The 18,801-nt window shown below is 44.3% G+C and overlaps 2 protein-coding genes across 3 annotated transcripts in view; both read left to right on the forward strand.

The window, feature by feature from the left end:
- LOC142560208 (uncharacterized) overlaps window positions 1-18,801 on the forward strand; it is a 187,200-nt gene that overhangs the window by 31,688 nt on the left and 136,711 nt on the right. The window lies entirely within an intron of this gene.
- On the forward strand, window positions 1,480-13,929 carry LOC142560210 (uncharacterized). Of its 2 annotated transcripts, XM_075672142.1 has the most exons (6): window positions 1,481-1,701; window positions 6,520-6,673; window positions 8,368-8,473; window positions 10,159-10,247; window positions 10,759-10,867; window positions 13,605-13,916. In XM_075672142.1, exons 2-6 carry the CDS (start codon window positions 6,553-6,555, stop codon window positions 13,702-13,704), a joined length of 525 nt encoding a protein of 174 aa, XP_075528257.1. In that variant the 5' UTR covers window positions 1,481-1,701; window positions 6,520-6,552; the 3' UTR covers window positions 13,705-13,916. The 2 variants fall into 2 exon arrangements, with proteins under 2 accessions (XP_075528258.1, XP_075528257.1); XM_075672143.1 differs by lacking the exon at window positions 6,520-6,673 and having other exon boundaries at window positions 1,480-1,701; window positions 13,605-13,929.

Raw genomic sequence — 18,801 nt, forward strand, 5'->3', positions numbered from 1 at the left:
CTGCAGCGCTTCCTCAGTCCAGCGTTCTGAGCGCGAGTTTCCGCGTTCATCGAGTGAGATGCGTTCATGTTTGCTTGTGCGGGAACATGGGTAGCGGGAACAATGGAATAATCGCGGTTTTTGCTGCCTGAGCGAGCGACTGCAGTTGAACAGCTGCTTTGCCACAGGGTTTAGCCAGCTGGGCGCTTTTCAAACGCCCAGTTCTGGATTCACAACGACACAGCTTTCGTATTGTGTTATGGATGTAGCACAAGTGGTTTTCATATTTACTGCATGAAAACCTTGTTTATGACAAACTCTGCTTCTCTCATTTAAGGAAATATGCTAGTCGGTGTATTAGCGTTCGTATAGCACACTGCCAGTATGAAAAAAGTTCAGATTCTTTGAGCCGTAGTCATGAAATATGTATTTTAAAGACGTAGCTATCCAAAAAAAAAAAAAACACTGCATCAGATGAATTGGGTGCTCCTGGATTACCATGAAAGCAGTTTGTTTGGAAGTGAGAATAGAATCTTGAAGTTGATTTCTTGTTGTTGACAGCGCGTTACCTCCATTTCGCCATGAAGCTTCCGCCCTTTGCCCGTGTTAATTCCAACGGTGCATGATGTACTGAGAATTACCGCGGCTGCATACTCGGTGACCCTTCCCAAAAGAGTTTGGCATAGGAAAGAAAAATGACGCATTGATGAGTTCATATACAGCAACCAGTCTATTTTTTCCGGACAACAGAAATATCGCTATTTTCGAAGATCTACAAATGACAACACTGGCTCAGCATTACATACACCCTGATTTACTTGAAAGGTGGGAATTTTTTATGTCACTACCTTAACGAAATAAATGTGAAACACAGAAATGTTCTTATTAAGCACCCGAGCAGAAAGAATTTGAGGGAAATTTGTTATATTTCAGATAAATTATCATATTCGAGAGATGTGTGACCAGATATTTTGTAGCACTACACCGAAATCAGAAAAAAGGTGCGATTTCAACCTCAACCTGCGGGTCATTGGCAGGAAGGTATACTTTTCGTCAGGTTGCACTCACATGTAGCTACTGGCTTTCCTTGCTAAGGGCCAAAAGAAAAAGGAGTTTGTGGGCGCAATAAAAATTCGCGGGTTACGAAAGACTGCTATCGCCGTTGCTTGACTTTTGGCCAAGCAAAAGGGGCCCCGCAAAACGAACTTGCGCTCGAAACGCACTATGGCTATGAGAAACCATGGATAGATACTATATCATTGCTATATTTTGTTTGTGCAGTGTCGAAGTATTGCAGGAAATAAGTGAAACCACAACTGTCACCAATGGTGCCCATTTAGAATATATCGCTTGCTGTGGCGAAGTCGCCTTTTGTGGAAATCACGTTCAAACTGTGACAGACGTTACAGGGCCTTCATTGTGCATTGTTAACTGTCGGCTTCCAGCACATGGCGGACAGCACAAATACGATGACGCAGTTCTATTTTGGTCGATAAAGTGTTGAAGGGGTCTAAATAGGCTCAAAGCCTATATGTGTATAGACGCCCGTGTGAAACAACAGATGCTGGAAAGCTAATACTGAGAGATAGCTATTTGGTTCTGAAATTATGTTATCGCTACTTAGCTGCTTTTTCTGTCCATTCAAACAGTGACCCTAAGGAACAGAGGCTGCATAAAACAGTCCTCGTCAGTTTGGCTGTAATATCCGCTTCAGAGAGACCGGTAAGTGTTTCTCAAGCAAAAATGCTGCCCTTGTCTTCGGTTACATTTTTTTCTCTGGAATATAGCTCCTCATACGCTTCATGGAAAACCAATTTCATCCAAGTTCGTTTCATTGAAGAACAACTCATACCTAGCTAAACGCACCTTCGTAAACGGCCCACGTTTCGGGGTGCACCCGCCGTGGTGGCTTGGGGCTATGGCGTTGCGCTTGATGCACGAGGTCGCGGGATCAAAACCCGGCCGCGGCGACCGCGTTTCGACGGGGGCGAAATGCAAAAACGCCCGTGTTCCGTGCATTAGATGCCCGTTGAAGAACTCCAGGGAGTCAAAATAAACGCGGAGTCCCCCCCCATTAAGGCGTGCCTCGCAATCAGATCGGGGTTTTCGCATGTAAAAACGCAGAATACATTTTATTTTAGGCTGCACTGCATTAAAGATTGCCTGAAATTTTGAGACTTCCATATTTTAGAGATCAGCTGACTTGAGCTGGCTAGCTAGCTGAAAATAAATCTATCTGACTGTGCCAAGAATGTCATCCGTATTAGAAGCTTCAAATATCTCTCAACATTTTTTGCAGATTTCTAAAATGCATATCTGCCCGAGACGTGGCTCTGATACGCATGTAGAGAGCACGCACCCTCACATGGGCAGTATCGTTATTGTTCAGGGTATGATCCCTAGCCCGATCGTTTACACAGTGCTCCGTATGTGCTGTATTTCCCTCGCCTCCCATCATGCGGATCTTGTTCGCTACTACAATGGAACATTTCATGTGTGGCCCAGCGTGCTATTTATCTGGCAGCACGTCATGGAGTGCTCGGCGTCTTTCGAAATGCGAGCCCACAGCTTCGCCATTTTGCTCGGCTCAGAATTCGCGCGGTCTGCGCATCGCGGTGCTTTGCATATCTTTTTTGAAATAGCGAGTTACTTTATATGGGCTTAAGGCGTAACCTCACGTCTTGTGATAGTACGTGGAGCTTCCGCTCTTCTTTTCTGTGTTCCACCCTTGACCTTCTGGAGCAGACACTCTGTTACCATAGTCAAAAGCGGGCACGGGTTCTCAGTCACCTTCAGGAGAATTACTTGGCTGTGAGAAATGCTTCGCGCTAGATGAGGCCACACTTTGAGAAGTGCTGAATGCATGCAAGACGTGGTGTAAGCAAAATATTGCAGGTTGTTGACATTCCGCCCGAAGGCACGATGACATAGTGTTCGCAGCAGCGCCCGTTACTGGGATCCTGCAGTTCACTTTGGTATCGCGGCGTTCACTACGCTAGCTTCAGCGAGGGCGGTGCAGCTTAGGGGCCCACCATGGAAATTTTGTTACAAAAATTTCTCGAATGCTGCCGCAGTTTCTACAGAGAAAGCATCTTGTCTAATCAGATTGCGTGAGCAATGCGAATCACGTTGTGTATTGTCGAAAGTACGCCAGCTTTACCGATCTAATTGTAATGTGTACAGTGATGGCTGTAGTACTAATATTAGACGTACTTGATCGGTGAGTCATATCCGTCGACTGCGCTCGATGCTATCGTTGCGCCTTGGCGCGCGTTCCATTGCAGAATAGGAGCGGAGGTAAAGAGCGGAGAGGAACACCTGGGGCGCGCTCGGAGATCGGTGTTCAGGAGTAGTAGTAGAAACATTTATTTCGAAGGGAAAAAAGTAGTTGTCGAAGACTTGGGCGGCGGATGGAGAACTCATTGCAGAGCCCCTGTGGCCTGTGCTGCTGCCCTTGCCTGCTGTACCAGGCTGCGCTGGGTTGTCAGGTCCGAGCTGGACAGAGAGGCCTCCCACTGCTCTTTCGTTTGAAGTGTTCGTAAGTGTATGGGTTTATCCCCCGTGCACCCCCACGTAACATGGAAGGTGGTGGGGCGACCGTCGCACCATGGGCAGGTAGGTCTGTAGCGTTCTGGATGGTGTTCAGGAGGGCACGCTCACTTTCGCAGCGCGCCATTGGCCTAGGCCAACCGTGCGCGGGGAGACTGAACGCGCGCTACGAGCAACGATCTCCGATTGCGCCCTGGAACGCAACGAAAGTGCCACTGCTTGCTCCTCCATCAAAACGTTCCATGCGCTCCGAGAGCATGTGCGAGGGCGGAGGTGTATCACGCGACCAAATTGTTAAACTTCGCGCGGTGAACACAACGCGAACTTCTCAGCCGTCCCATTGCTGCAGCACACTGAACCAACATGACGAAAACGCAACAAAAAGGAAACGATACGACGTGTTTGGTGTCACGTCTCTTTCTTCGCACTCAGCCTTTCGCGCAGGAGACTCGAACGGCTCTCGACTGCTCTCCGCGTCTCCAAACTGCTCCTGCTCTGCAATTAGACCGCCCACTTTAATGAGCCATTTGTGTTTTGGCTGATGCGCCCACAATGACTGCCGGGAATCACGAAATGGCACAGAGACGGACAGCCGTGTCACTAAACAACACTATCGCTGCGCCAAACATTTACAGTGCTTCCTGCCACAATTTTATTTCTTTATTGATATATTGTGCCGCTTTGCATTAAGGCCATAGCAGGGCTGGGAACACGTAGAGATAACAATAAATCAGCAAAGACGCAACAAATGAAACAAGCAACAATTTAATGTAATTAACAAAGTCGAGCGAGCACAAAGAACGGAAAGAGAACACTAACAAAAACAAAATAAAGCAAGCAAATGAAAACCATGTAACAATATTACTCAGGCGTGGCGGCTAAAAGCTATTTATTGAAAAGGAATGGACAGTACCAGAGAATGAATTCCAACGTTTTATTATACGCGGTAAGATAAAACTATACTTGAATGTGTTAGGATGTTCAAAAGACCTGCTGTGGTGTCTTAGGGGTTTTGGTATTGCGCTGCTAAGCACGAGGCCGCGGGATCAAATTCTGGCCATGGCAGCCGCATTTCGAACGGGCTGTAATGCAAGAATACCCGTGTATTTAGATTAAGGTGCCCGTTAAAGAACTCCAGGTGGTCACAATTACACCGAGGTCCCCCGCTACCAAGTGCCTCATTATCAGATCGTGGTTTAGCAAGCAAAACCGCATAATTCATTTTTCAGCATGTTCGAAAAAAGGCCTCAGGCACATGTATTCAAACCTTCCGAACCTGCGAGTGCATAATTTTTAAAGTATTATGTGGCCGCAGTCGCAAAACTCAGAGATGGCATTAATGATGAATTAAAAAAATGTTCACGATTCAAGGTGATGGCAAAAGAGGAATGGTTGGAGCTTCAGTGACTGTAGCTTCTGTGTCAGTTAAAAACTACGAGCGTAATTATGGCGGATCAAACAAACAGATTGACTGTTCATATGGATACGAAACGATGGAACAGGACACGTTAACGATATATATAGAAGCCACTTAGTATCTCGTTGGGTCTTAGTGAAATTGCGGTGCAAGTAACATTATATTTAACGGATTTTCTGTTTACATGCATGATGTAAGCACGCATGAAAATGCTTTAGTGAAATTCCCACCTAAATATCCATATTGGAACAACTGTGTTAGCTTAACGTCAATCAAATAAGTCAAGAACGAAGTTGTTACGTCTTTTGGTAAATGCCATTGCGACCGCTTATAGCAATTAATATTCATTTGCCATGTTCCTCGTTCACCATGCCCGAAAGGACGCATGGGATACAAGTTGCTAGCGGTCATCATGGTATTGATTTTATACAGAACACAAACGGCCTAGAGCCTGCTTTCGGACCATCTGTTACGTGGCAGATCATTGACGTATATTAAAAATAACTAATATTCTCATTCGAAGTAGTGTGACGAATGTAGCGTTAACTGGAGATGAACCAACATAATTTAACGAAACAAATTGTCAGCGACAACTGAACATCGAGCCGATCTAATAAACAAGATCGGAGTTAGCTTTAGTACGGTAAAATCTGCAAGCGAACACGAAGCGTGGGATCAAGGGTTTAAGAAAGCCGATGAAGCTTCCCGCCTGATTACCCGGGTCTCGAGAGGCGTCATGGACACAGAATCGACTAGTTGCGTTGCAGCAGTGTAGCCACGATGAAAACCACATTGAAGAAAATTTTGAAGGTTATTTTAATTAAGGAAGTGCTGTTGTGTTTATGAATAATGTGCCTCCACAATGCGTGCGTGGGTGCAGGGCTGTTTACACACCATTCGCTGTTTATACACACAATCGCTGTTTCTATACAATTAGCAGAATGTTTGAACTTTTGCGGTGTTCGACGACGTTGCTGTTGTGCCAGGGTCTAACAATTTCTTGAGGACTGGCATAAGGCATCGGAATGTCTATTGAAAGTGGAGTACAAAAAAAAATGGGGGTACGATCAGAATCTGTAGAGTAGTACGTCCACATTAAAACTAAATTTAGAACACTGTTACAAGTGTCAAAAGTATCATTAAGCACAGAAAACGGCGCATCATTAACACATAATATTTTATCCAAGATGGACATGGGCTGAAACGACTAACGCGTTGGAAATATCAACGTGATCATTTGTGATACTATCCCTGATCTTGAATGATGCATTACATGTTGCAGTGGATAAAACAGAAGTGCAGAAGTAACGATAATTTGATACAAGTAGTATATGGAGCTGCTCAGTAAATTAAATGCCCCTATCAATTCCAACAATATTTAGGCGTTGCCTAAACGCAACTCCAACTTGTAGAATCATGTTTCTGGAAATCATTGTCACTCGGTTGGAAACGCAGTAGTGTTAATGCAGCAGCAGCTCTGATTAAAAAGCAGTTTGCAGAAATGCACAACATTCTGCGTTCTTCCGTGTCGTAACGCACACCGGCCAATTCAAATATTTCATTATTTATTTCAGATACAGATTCCGAGCCTTAATTAATGCGACACTATGCTTAAATATGGAGCGCTCGTCGCCTTTCTTGTGTCCCTGTTGCTGAGCCAAGGAATAATGGAAATAATGTATACTAGCGTGAACGTTACTCCAATTGTTGGTATACAAGTAACAAGTGGTGAGTAGCGTTTATTTGCAAACTAAATTAACTTTGATCAAGTTTCGCAGCATAAGGTGCAGCACATTCACAACGTCACCTATCCGACACAAACGTCCAGTTAAGTAAACTACATAGGCGTAACCTCATGCAAAACAATATAGCACTTTCACCGCAGGGAAGTATTTTAAAGGGATTAACATTCTTAGGGTACTTAAAAAGCTTTTTGGGGTCTGTCTGTCTGTCTGTCTGTCTGTCTGTCTGTCTGTCTGTCTGTCTGTCTGTCTGTCTGTCTGTCTGTCTGTCTGTCTGTCTGTCTGTCTGTCTGTCTGTCTGTCTGTCTGTCTGTCTGTAACTGTTTGTCCGCCGACTTGGTTCGGACCAGCTTTACCCAAGTTGTCTGGTGCAGTGGATACGTGGCACTGGGTGTGCCCTGCTTTTCAATGAACCTCTCTGACGTCCACTTGGGTCACTGGGACGGTGCCCCTGGGTATATGGCACTGTATATTTATTTATTTACTTATTTATGTATTTGTAAGATATCTATTTATTTGTAGGAAACTTTGGGCATTGAGTAAGGGGGGCACAGAACCAAGCGCACACATGAATGGCTAACTCGCGACAATATCAATGTCTAAAACACCCCAGCGAGGTGCACACAGCCTAAAACATACAGAAACATACTACCGACATGCGGTTGTGTATTAGAAAAATAAAAAAGCAACTCGACAACTTTGTAAACAAATGTACTACAGTCAAAGGAAAAAGCAGGAAAGAAAACAAACAAACCTTTAGTGTGACAGCGTGTCAACAAGGGATAAGCGAGTTGAGCGAGTGCCTGAATTTATCGCGGTCACTTCCCGCAACAATGTTTTTGGGCACGCAGTTCCAGAGACGACTGGCACGTGGAATTGCAGACGAGTTGAATTTCTCAGTTTTATCGTAGATGCTTGTGAAGCCAACATGACTGCGTAATCCGTGTGACGCGTGCGATGAAGTTTCTAGGCGTAAGAAGTGTTTGCTAGTCTGGTGGCGTAATTTTGGAAATGATGGCAAAATGGTCTTGTCGCGACGATTGCTTATCTTTATTTGAGGAAGCTTTATTTGAGTTGAGCTAGAATGGTAGCCCTAATTCCGGGAGATGAACAGCGCGGCTCAATATTTTGGATGATTACAGCATGTTAATTGCGTAATTTTGGTTTCGCGCCAGATAGGTTATGTGGGTTTCAACCGACACTGTACACCACTATCGGCGGAAACCTTACTGTTCCGCTAACTCATCGCCGTTCTAACCTGCACTGCGGCGCCAGCACTGGTGCCGGAAGGTGATTTTACGTAGCTACAGGACCATGAGCAATCACAAGGACGAAGCAGTTGACGTTCAGCCGGTGCGAACGGTCCACCATTCGTATTGTCTGTGCACATTTAAACATACTGTAATACATTTTTTTTACTTTGTGCATTTGTCACAATATATATAGAACTTAGTTTTGCCATCTTTGATTACCCCTACATCGGCTGGAGTTTTTTTTCCTGAAGGCAGGTTGATAACCGCTTTGGGCATCAGCACAGAGATGGCACAGAATTATAGTTGTTAACATCTATATTCTCCTACCTCGTAGCGATAATGATGGCAAGTATATGAATATAAACCTGCCCCGCTATAGTCGTGCGTTATACGACTTAGCAACCTTATTCAAAACCCTCTCTTACAGATGGCTGCCATTACAATGGAGTCAAGTTTAATGGGCTACAATATTCTTGGCAACCATGCCAAAGACTGTCATGTCATCTAGAGAGCCAAGTCCTGGTAAAAATGGAGTACGTCATAATTTGTTTCCAGGGTTACTTTTCTGAAAACGAGCAGCTCATATGTGCGCAATTCGTGATGCTGTGCCCTTGCTTTAAGCGACCAGCTACGTTTTGTCACGAGAATACAAGAAAATTGCACTGCTCCTAGCGCATCAGGAATTTCACTCAAGAATTTTCAACGCAGTGTGTCACAAACTTGGTGACAACGATGTTCGCAGCGTAGTACATGCCGCAGCTCGGTGCATTGAGTTACGATGCCACCATGAAGTAGAAGCTGTCTTGTTTTCTTGGGGGGGGGGGAGAGATTTGCACATTCAGGAGTAATGGCTGTTGTTGTTTGAGTATTCAGCGATTATAAAAGGTATAGGCATTTGCTGGGAGTAGCCGTTATCTAAGTGCTAAGGGTGTCCCGTTCATTGCCCCAACATATGGAAAGCTTATGGGATCACACGTCCTGTCTGAAGACCAGGTCGCTGAGTTTGCCAGTGCAACAAAATTGACCGACGCGATGCAGACAGCCGGTTACAACATGCAGTGCAGAGGATCGAAATAGTATAGTGACTCGGCGCCGTCACATCATACGTTGCTGTAAGAACGAGAGTGTCCAAGCGACAGGACAAATGCGTCTGAATATATCCACCAAGAGAACAATCGCTCTGAGAATTCATCACACTCGTAAATAGGCAGGCTACAGAAAGTGCTTGTAATCATGAACCAACCAGCCCCAAATGCGTACTCTTCTACAGAATCTCATTCGCCCCCGCCGTGATGGTGCAGTGGCTAAGGCGTCAAGCTGCCGAGCATGGGGTTCGGGGTTGAGCTCGACGGGGGTGGAATGCAAGGATTAACGTGTGCGGCTGCCTTGGATGAATGTTCAAAAAAAAAAAAAACTTCAGTTGCTCAAAATTATTCCAAAGTCCCCATCCCCCTATAACGTACCTCGTAACCAAATGTGCCTCCAGTTTCATGACTTCAAATTACGCAGTTGAAATTTTCAGGATCTTAATCATGCAATTCTTTAGCGAGATATTTTAGGCAGAGGTTTTGCCAGTGCGAAATTATATGGGAGCCATTCGAAAGAGAAAACAACAACATAGAAATGCAGCCATCAACCGAAAGTGTGATGATGAAGAATATAACAATACAGATGCGCTGAACAGCGCATGTGTAGTCGCTTTCTGATTCACATTAACATACAGTCAGCGTCACTCCTGTGTAGAGCACGGGAACGGCGGCTGCCGTTCCCGCTCTGCTCAGGAGCTAGCCAGCGACGTCTAACGGTATTTGCTGGGCCCAGACGTTCCGACGATACATTTGAAATGTGCGTATAGCAATAACTAGTGGAATACACCCACACTGCGTAATTTTGTCCCACTCGTGCATGCGTGCACCATTGACGATGCTTTACAAGTGAAGCATCTGAAAGTTTTTTTTTTTAAGGCAGAGTCCGCTCCCGATATCGCAATGCTGGTTCGTTGAAGGACTATAACATTTCCTCTAACCAGAGACACATTGCAGACCGAAATAAAAAATACCCACGCCACTTATACGTGAGAGACGTGGCTACTGAAACACTTAGTTCTTTATCTGAATTGAAAAAAAGAATGATTCGAAAGCGCTCTATTAGCTGTTTTGCTTTCATATGTATAGGTTGTCCGTGAGTGAAAAATGATACCGAAAATGTCAATTTGTAGGTGTGGGGCACCTCCGGAAGGCTGCTACCTCCAACAAGGCGTAGACAGACCGTTCCCGTACTGCTGTAGAGTCCGTTGTCCTGAGCTGAGTGAGTTCTCGTTGCAGTTATTCTAATTTCTCATATTTTACATTTCTCACTATTCTCAGCTGCAGAATATTTAACATTTAATTTTTATACTTCGTGAGAAATTTCGAATAGTTAAAATTTTGCTTTACGCATTTATTTAAATTTTGTATGCGTCCAGTTATTTGTCGAATATTTCTGCTGATGCTTGCAACAGAACAAAATTCTAAGTATTTCAACATGCTGATTTTGACGCGAAAAAATTCTGCTAACTGTGTGCATAAAGCGCATTTGTGTGCGCCAAAGATATTGGGAGACGGCAGCGGGGAGCTGTGGCCGTAATGTAGGCATTTTTAAAAACGCTTCAGGTACAAACACGCTTTTCTAAACGCTCCGAACCTCAAAATTTTAACGAGTTATGTTAAGAATAAAAAGAAGAAAAAAAATAACTCCAGCAATTCGTGCGTAAGTAAAAGTGCATAGTCACTCACCCGCAAATAAACAGACTGACACTAACGCGGTGTTCAATATACAGGTGTTTGTGTCACGAGTAATGGCTCGTTGATGAAAACCGGAGAGATCATTAACTCATCAGATCCATGCTTGCGCTACATGTGCAAGAACGGAATCCTGTTGACACAGGGGTAAGTGTACCCCACTCTTATAAAGATGACCAAATTATTGTGACTCATTAGTTAACTTTACTCACTTACCGCCAACGGCTAGAAGTCCCGCTTTCCCGATGTATGTAAATATTTCCACCTTACCATAAGAATAAGCCTTCGGTACTCTTATAAAACACTGAGACTACTTTAGCACCGTCTACAGGACTGGGAACGAACACGCGAATCCCGCCGACAGTACGTGTGCTTTACGAACGAATGCGCATATTTATTAGAAGGGCAACCACTTACCCCTCTTTCGGAAAGAGCGACTAGGAAAGAACGCTTTCCGTATCGCCTGATGGATGTGATGGACCGCAGGAGCCAGAGCGAGGCGCCCTCCGTCGACCTGGCGGTGCGACGAGACCCTTTAAAGTGTGTACTGCCGTCCTGTGGTCCTGTTGGGCGCCTTACATCCCGGGGCAGGCCCATAGGAGGTGTCGAACGTGCACGGTGCCGTTTGTGTGTTGGAGTGGTGGTGTTCGACTGGTTGGATAGGCGAACGCCGCTGCGACGAAGAAGGACCTCCGAATAGCATACGCACACCGTAGTTAAATGGCCATCGTGTCTCGATCAACAACGCGGTTTATGGCTCTAGAGACCGGCCTGGGGGAAAAACCATTTGCATTTGTGAGCGGCCAAGCGTCTCTTGTATAACACAAGCAGTCTGCGATCCCTTGCACATAGCGGTAGTGGCGTAGTGGTTATAGAGGGCTCGGTTTGCAACCGCATGATTATTGATTAAATCACAGGTTTAACTCGACGAACAGATTCTTTCTAACGGCAAGAACCATTATAATGAACGTGTACTGTGCGAATTATGCAGTTACCCCGAGCAACTACATGGGTGGGGCGTCGAGAAAATTGCTGCAGTTGGTCCTTCCGCTTTACAGTGGACGGTAGGTTCTCTCTCCCCTGAAGCACTCCGTTAGCGTGTTGCTTCCCATGTTGCCACGTAAGAAGAAAGTCTGACAGCGGGAAGTGTGGTGTTTGGGGTGGCCGAAAATTACGCAGTGCGACACCCAGGCTCTGTGCAACTGTGGACCAGTTCAGCCACTTTATGAGCTCAACGAGAACTTCGAGTGATTAAGCAGTGAAACTAAACGACTGTTGCTCCAAGGAGACTCATCGCGGCTCATCGTATACAGCGGCCACGTGGCGGTGGCGTAGTTTCGAATCAAAGACTGCGGCTATAAAGCGAAACCGACATAGTACGTCGTTTGAATTTGCAGTGGAAATCTTCACTGTGCCCGCGGCGTATTCCAGTTCAGTGCGGGCGCGGTGTAGAGTTTCTTACGAAAATTACTGTAATGCAATCAGGCGCTAGTGATTACATCAGCTAGAAGCTTGGTGGTTCAGCCATCCCCAGAAGGATGAAAAATACGTTATCTTGCTGAAGCTTCGTCCATCTGGTTTCCAATGAATCCGTAACTTTCCAATTTGGTCGAACTATACAAAATATTGCGTTATGCAGCAACCATTTGCAATCTGTATGCTTCTATGTAAAGATTTAGCTTTTGCCCTCTGGGCTTCTAAAAACGGTTGTTTAAGATTTTGACTAACAAAGGCACAAGTAGCGTGATTATTCAAGCCAAAAGCACGTCAGTAGCAAGAAGACGAAGTTTATACGAAGTTATGCACTACGGATTTTTTTCATGGTAGCTGAACAATCATAGTGCCAGAGCTCACTCTAGTAACATTAGTAAAAAACTAGGCGTGCCCATTTGCACTACGTACACGTAGTTCATGAAGAGCCTTCGAGAGCCGCATAGTCTTGCCATATCATAAAAACCAACGAACACTGACGCCAAGCACAACATAGGGGAAATTACTTTTGCTTAATAAATGAAATAAAGAAACGATAAATTAATGGAAATGAAAAAAGATGAAAAAAAAAAACAACTTGTCATGGGTGGGGAACAATCCCACCTGCCGTTGTTTTAGCTGTTCGACTTCTGTTGTTTACTTAGCTAAATTACCTAGGGCTTGACAAGTGCTCCATAGCCTTCTGACCCTTTCTTCAACAATGCCGTCGAGTAGACGCTTCTGGAACACGTAAAACTTTGCGTTTGGGTCTTTACCCATGGTGCCAGTAATTACTGCACGTGGCAGAAAGTGCTTTACAAGTACGCTGGTCTTTTCCAGAGTCATGCGCAAACCTTCAAAGTGTATCGCGTGGCCGTGCTGCTCTGACTATGAGATATCTTGCCGAGGCTCATCAATTTTTATGATATACAGTGGCACAGGAGAATATTTGAACAATCTCAATAGAGGAGGCATTGAAACCCTTCGAGCAGTTTAGAAGAGAGCTAACTGTTTTTAAGAGATCGTAGTGGCTAAACGTACGTGCCATGCATAAAAATGCTCAGCGAGATTAAATGTTTGCCGACAAGGCAAATTAAGAGAGCAGACTACACGCTAACACATCAGGAGAAGTCATCTCTAAAACTGAATGGTGTGCTTTGTACGATATTGCTGATAACTGTACATAAATATTCTGGGCGCGAGTTTTGTACGCTCATATCACCCAGTAATTGGGATCCCCCATTATCATATCATTGAAATTCGACTGTAAATTTAGAAGTTGTGTGCGCAAACTGGGACTCTTTGCTCATATCTCTGAATATAAAAAATAAGGGCATTTAAAAAGACAACTGCTCTTCCATACAGGCCTCACTGACTCCCTGTGTCTTTGCCGTGTTTCCCGTTTCTGTGACAGGTGCCCCGTGCCATCTGAAACATTATGTGCTGCCCCTTATAAAAACAAAGGCTTGCCTTACCCAGAATGCTGTGCCTTGAAGAGGGACTGTATCGGTTGAAAGATCGGATGCTAAATCAAAACATCGACAGGACGAGAAATAAAAGAAATGCAACAAAAAGGTGTAAGCCTACGTATTAACGACAACAGTGTTTACATCATACGGTTGTAGTAGTGTGCTACATTTTGCAAGTGATAAGTGCACAATTTGGCCAGAAAGGCAGTTCGTCTGAAGGACGATTGGTTTAATAAAAGCTATTCGGGAATAAGCACGGAGATGTATTGTGGATGAAAATCAAATTTCGAACAGCTTTTCAAAATACTGGCCCAACGATGGACGTCGAAACACCTTACACGAAAAGTGGGCATGTAAACTTTTGGCATGCTCGTGTTAACAATAAACTAATGTTGGTATGGTGCAATGTTGCATCGCGTCTATGCAGTATAGTTTCACAATTTGACACTCACCTAATGTTCGAAATTTCTTTTTACAGCTCAAGTAATTTTTAAAGTTTCTTTTTAGCTTTTTTTTATTGGCGCCGGCATGCCATATGACATAAACAGTTAAACTTGCAAAGAAGGGTCATCTCTATATTGCCACTTCGCATTGTTTCTGGTCCCACGTTACGCCAGGAACCAAGAAGAGATATTTATTATAGCAAGAAGAAAGAAAGCGATTACAAAAACATGCCCACTGGCGTAATTTTTTCCTACGGGCCGATTTGGAACATCCTTTCTGCCGCAGGCATCACGAGAACGGGATCGTTCTTGGGTGAATGCAACCGGTCAATAAACCCACACGTACTACCCGAAAGCATCAATGTTGCCGGATTCGAGACCCTCGTTATGCATTAAATGAGAAGAATGTGGGTTAACCGAGGGGCCCAACCTTTATTAGTCAGATCATAAGAAATCCACTTTGATTTCCATTAATTTATCGCTACCTTATTTCATTTATGAAGTCCAAATAACTTCCCCTATGTTGTCCTTGGTGTCACTGTTTGCTGGCTTCCTATGATGTGACTAATAAAAATCTGGCCCCTCGGTTAACCCCCCTTCTTCTCGTTTTTTAAGATCGTGCAGGCCATTTGATTATTTTGAATTCAGCTGCATCCTTTACCCGCTTTGTCGCTTGCACGTTAAACATGCGGGGTCTTCAGAGTTAGCGTAACCATAATTTCAATAAAGGCGCTGTGCTGGCAACGAGGAAATCTGCTTGCACAAGTGGTTTGTGCACTTTGGCGGACACACTTTTGGCGAACAATTAATCATCAAACGCTTCATTATCAAAACATATGAATTTAACTTCTTGCTAGCACGATTAAGTAATATGTTTATATGTGAAACGTTAGGACAATCGTGTTTAAGGACAACATTGATTTTCCCGGAGTGCTTTTGTTACGAGATACTTGTAATCAAATTTGACACTCAGTTAGCAAATTTTGCATTCAGGCGCATGAATTCAGGACTACTCAGACATATACATTATGTACAAACGTCAACAACGATTTGCAGAAATACCGGCGTAGCGGTAACGACGCACTAGCAAAGCCACGGGCCCTTCGTAAAGTGTAGTGACGCTTCGCAGAACACCTCAGCGTCTTGTAGATATATGCTTGTTTCAAATACAATGACTCTGAACAATCGGAACAATGAAGTAAAATAGCTGCGTGCTGCCCGGAAATGTGAACACGCTTGTTAGCACCAATGCTTATTATTTCAAACTGATATACCCACAAAGACTTGACGGTAAAAGCAAAATTCGAATCATAAAATAGGCGTTTCACTGCCTTTTGGGACATTATACCAGATGGTCTACTCAAGTAAATAAATTAAATTTATTTGGATAAAGCACTTTGAATAATCGGAATAAAACCTTTAGTCTACATTTACTACCTTTACTAATTCCCGGTCCAACTATGTGTACTTATCCTGTACTTTACTAATCGAGTGACATTATTTTGCTGCTTACTGGTCTTACTAAGTCCTTACTGTACTGACCATTACAACTACAATTTCACAAATTTTTATTTAGTTATTTATTCTACTGCCCTCAACACCTCTCCCTGTCGCCAATCCGGCACTGTGGCGGAAAGGTTCGGAAGCCTCTGCTTTAAAGAATAGAGCCTGTCAGCCAGCACATTTGTTGCGGCAGTAGAGGTGCATGAGAGCACGTGCGTCCCAAGTCACCATAGAGGTGCACGAGAGCACGTGCGTCCCAAGTAGCCGTAGAGGTGCACAAGAGCACGTGCGTCCCACGTGGCCGTAGAACTTCACGAGAGCACGTGCGTCCCTAGGAACCGTAGATGTGCACGAGAGCACGTGCGTCCCTAGGCACCGTAAAGGTACAGGAGAGCACGTGCGTCCCAATTAGCCGTAGAGGTGCACGAGAGCACGTGCGTCTCAAGTGGCCGTAGAGCTTCACGAGAGCACGTGCGTCCCAAAGTACCGTAAAGGTGCAGGAGAGCACGTGCGTCCCAAGCCGCCGTAGAGGTAGACGAGAGCACGCTCCCTTTGGATCGGTGCCTCTGTGTCGGCAGTTAAAGTCCGACCCCAACGAAAACGGGCGAAGAACCAAATTAAGATACTCACTTTAAAACGAGGGAATGTGACCAACGAAAATTCTGAAACGCTGTGTGAGTGAACATTAAAAAAACGTGAGAAGGCTTCACAGAAGACACGCTGAAAGAGCCAGGACAGCGCTTTCCATTTGCATTGTTTGGGCAATATTAGTAAAAGTTGGAAGGGAACTGACGTTAAAGTAATCGATCACTTTTTAATATATTCGTGCGGCAGTAATTGATCACCGGTATTTTCTCCATTGCTCTTCTGTGGCAGAAATGAGTCAATGTATTCAAATGCACTTTTAGAAAGTATTTGTAATCGGTAACATTTCTTTCTGCAACGTGCACAAGTCTTTTTGTCTGATCTATGCCCAGCTGAGGCGAGAATGGTGTGTTGAACATATAACCATGGGAACTGCTGCCTTATCTTTAGGGACTATTCTTGGACCGTAGCCTTCTCCAGAGTTTGCAAAAGGAAGCCTTAGTTAATGTGCGGAATTTCGAGCTTTTTTTGCAAACTTGCTTCATTGTACCAATAGTAGATAAGCGCTTTATCTTTATTTTTTAGTTTGGGCAGATTGTGCATGGCGTTTGAATTAAATTTTTATCCATTTTTTCAGCCTCGCTCCTCAGTGTGGCATCAAGCCATCTGTGATTAGTTTCTTTTTCAAATTTTCCCTGTTAATACACATCTCTGTGGAATAACTTTCGTTAAACAATGGGCAGGCTCGAATAGAAATCTTTTCCCCAGAGGAAACCTGGTTGTAGCTCACCTGAAAAAATAAATTCACTGAAAAATACCGAATACTTTGACGGAAATAAAAATCTAAAAAATCGCCTACGCAATAAACAGTACCACTACACAAGTGCTTTTTTTCCAAGCTCCTCGACGTTGATGTCATAGCTGTACGTCGTGTTTTCCTTCTCCACGCAACAGCTGTGTTAAGAGACCCCCTGGTGCGGTCAGACACCGATGCGACACTCCGAGAAGAAGACACAGAAGCTATGTACATTGTATACGCCTGGTACAACTGAACTACTGTTGTTATTAAAAAAATGCTTCATTTATAATAAACGCGTACGACGTCCCCTATTCGTTGTGACCATCTCGGGAGGAAACGGGGAAGCACGAGTAACTCGGGCAGTGTAAGGTAAAATTGCACGGACGAAAACGTCATTTAGACAGACTCAAGGAAACAGTTCGTAATATTCTTTCAGTGCTGTGGCTCCGTTCCTCGCCTTTTCCATTGCTGAAAATTTGCGCGACGGAGAGCTGTGGGTAGTTCGATTAAAATTTGCATCGTTCATCTGCCACAAGGTGTGCGTACCCATACATAGTTGAATACGTCGGCTCACTTTCCGGTGTTGCGCGTCATAATAATGCTATAGCGATATTGCGATCGGTTCAGCCATTGATTGATTTACTGCGGCCAAAACCAGCCTGTGTAACAAACCAAATCAGCGTCCTTGTTTGGTTCCGTATCTTGCATTAGTGCCAGAGTCGGTCGGCCAAATCATCCACAATTTGTTAGCTTCCGGCAGCGGCCCGGTCTACTCGCAAAAAAAAAAGAAAAAAACAAACAGGCTCTGAGGCGAGCCGTAGTCGGGGGTTGTTGCTGAAAATTCTTTATCGATAATAACCGGGTACGACCTACCCCCTTAATAGCGACTGCCTGGGCACGAAGGGAAGAGAAAAGGGGAGCACGGACAGGCTAAACTACAATTCCACCAACAGAAATGTCTGGAAGAAACGGGAACTAAATCTTCACTTTCATAACTTCACCATCCTGCTTGAGAAAACGGTTTGAACAGGTTACGACACATGTTGCATCAGGATATCGGCAATGCTTTCTTTCATTATTGGCATTGAACCTTAAAAGTAACCATATGAGCAGCTCGAGCATGGAGCGCGACGCCTCATCGTCTTTTCGTGTACCATCGCTGCTTGCTGGAAACCTCCTCACCGTCAATTAAGTTAGGCAGAACAAGATCGGCGCGCCCCACGGGCACTTCAAGGAGGTGGAAGTAGGGCAAATACGAGTTTTATCTCAATTCTTGTCACCGAATTCTCTGCGTTCATTGAACGTCAAATCAGCACCTTGACCTTACATCGTAACACGCTTGCGCAATCTTAATATCGCTCCACATAATTTCCCCGAACTACATGGAACATACTTGCAGATATGTTCCACTTATATAGTGGTACAAATACGCTCAATAAGATTAGGATGCCCTACTTAGTGAAAAATACGTGAACGAAATTGAGTGTTATATTCTATGGCAGTGGTAAGAAGCTCTACTGAAGAAAGAGTCGACACTCAAGGACCTTTGTTCCATACGGGTTCCACTCAGTGAACGAAATATCTTGAAAATGAATTCTCCTTCGTGGAACCCTATAAAAGAAGAAAGCAAAAACAGAAGAGTAAGCTATGGTTTATATATTGCCCTAAAAGTTCTGATATTTGCTTAGAATAACATAAGAAAAGCTAAAAATACTCCAGATAATCCTTTCACTGGAATCTGTAATCAAAACCCAAAAGTCGGATTGCCTCCGTAACATACAATGCGAAAAATACACCGAGGAGGACAGGACT

Source organism: Dermacentor variabilis, chromosome 10, assembly GCF_050947875.1.
Source record: "Dermacentor variabilis isolate Ectoservices chromosome 10, ASM5094787v1, whole genome shotgun sequence".
In the NCBI taxonomy this organism is placed as follows: domain Eukaryota; kingdom Metazoa; phylum Arthropoda; class Arachnida; order Ixodida; family Ixodidae; genus Dermacentor; species Dermacentor variabilis.

Coding starts and splice junctions, on each gene's coding strand:
- LOC142560210 (XM_075672142.1), top strand. CDS start 6,553: ATGCTTAAATATGGAGCGCTCGTCGCCTTTCTTGTGTCCCTGTTGCTG. Junction 10,248..10,758: donor AGTCCGTTGTCCTGAGCTGA/GTGAGTTCTCGT, acceptor TTCAATATACAG/GTGTTTGTGTCACGAGTAAT. Junction 10,868..13,604: donor GGAATCCTGTTGACACAGGG/GTAAGTGTACCC, acceptor TTTCTGTGACAG/GTGCCCCGTGCCATCTGAAA.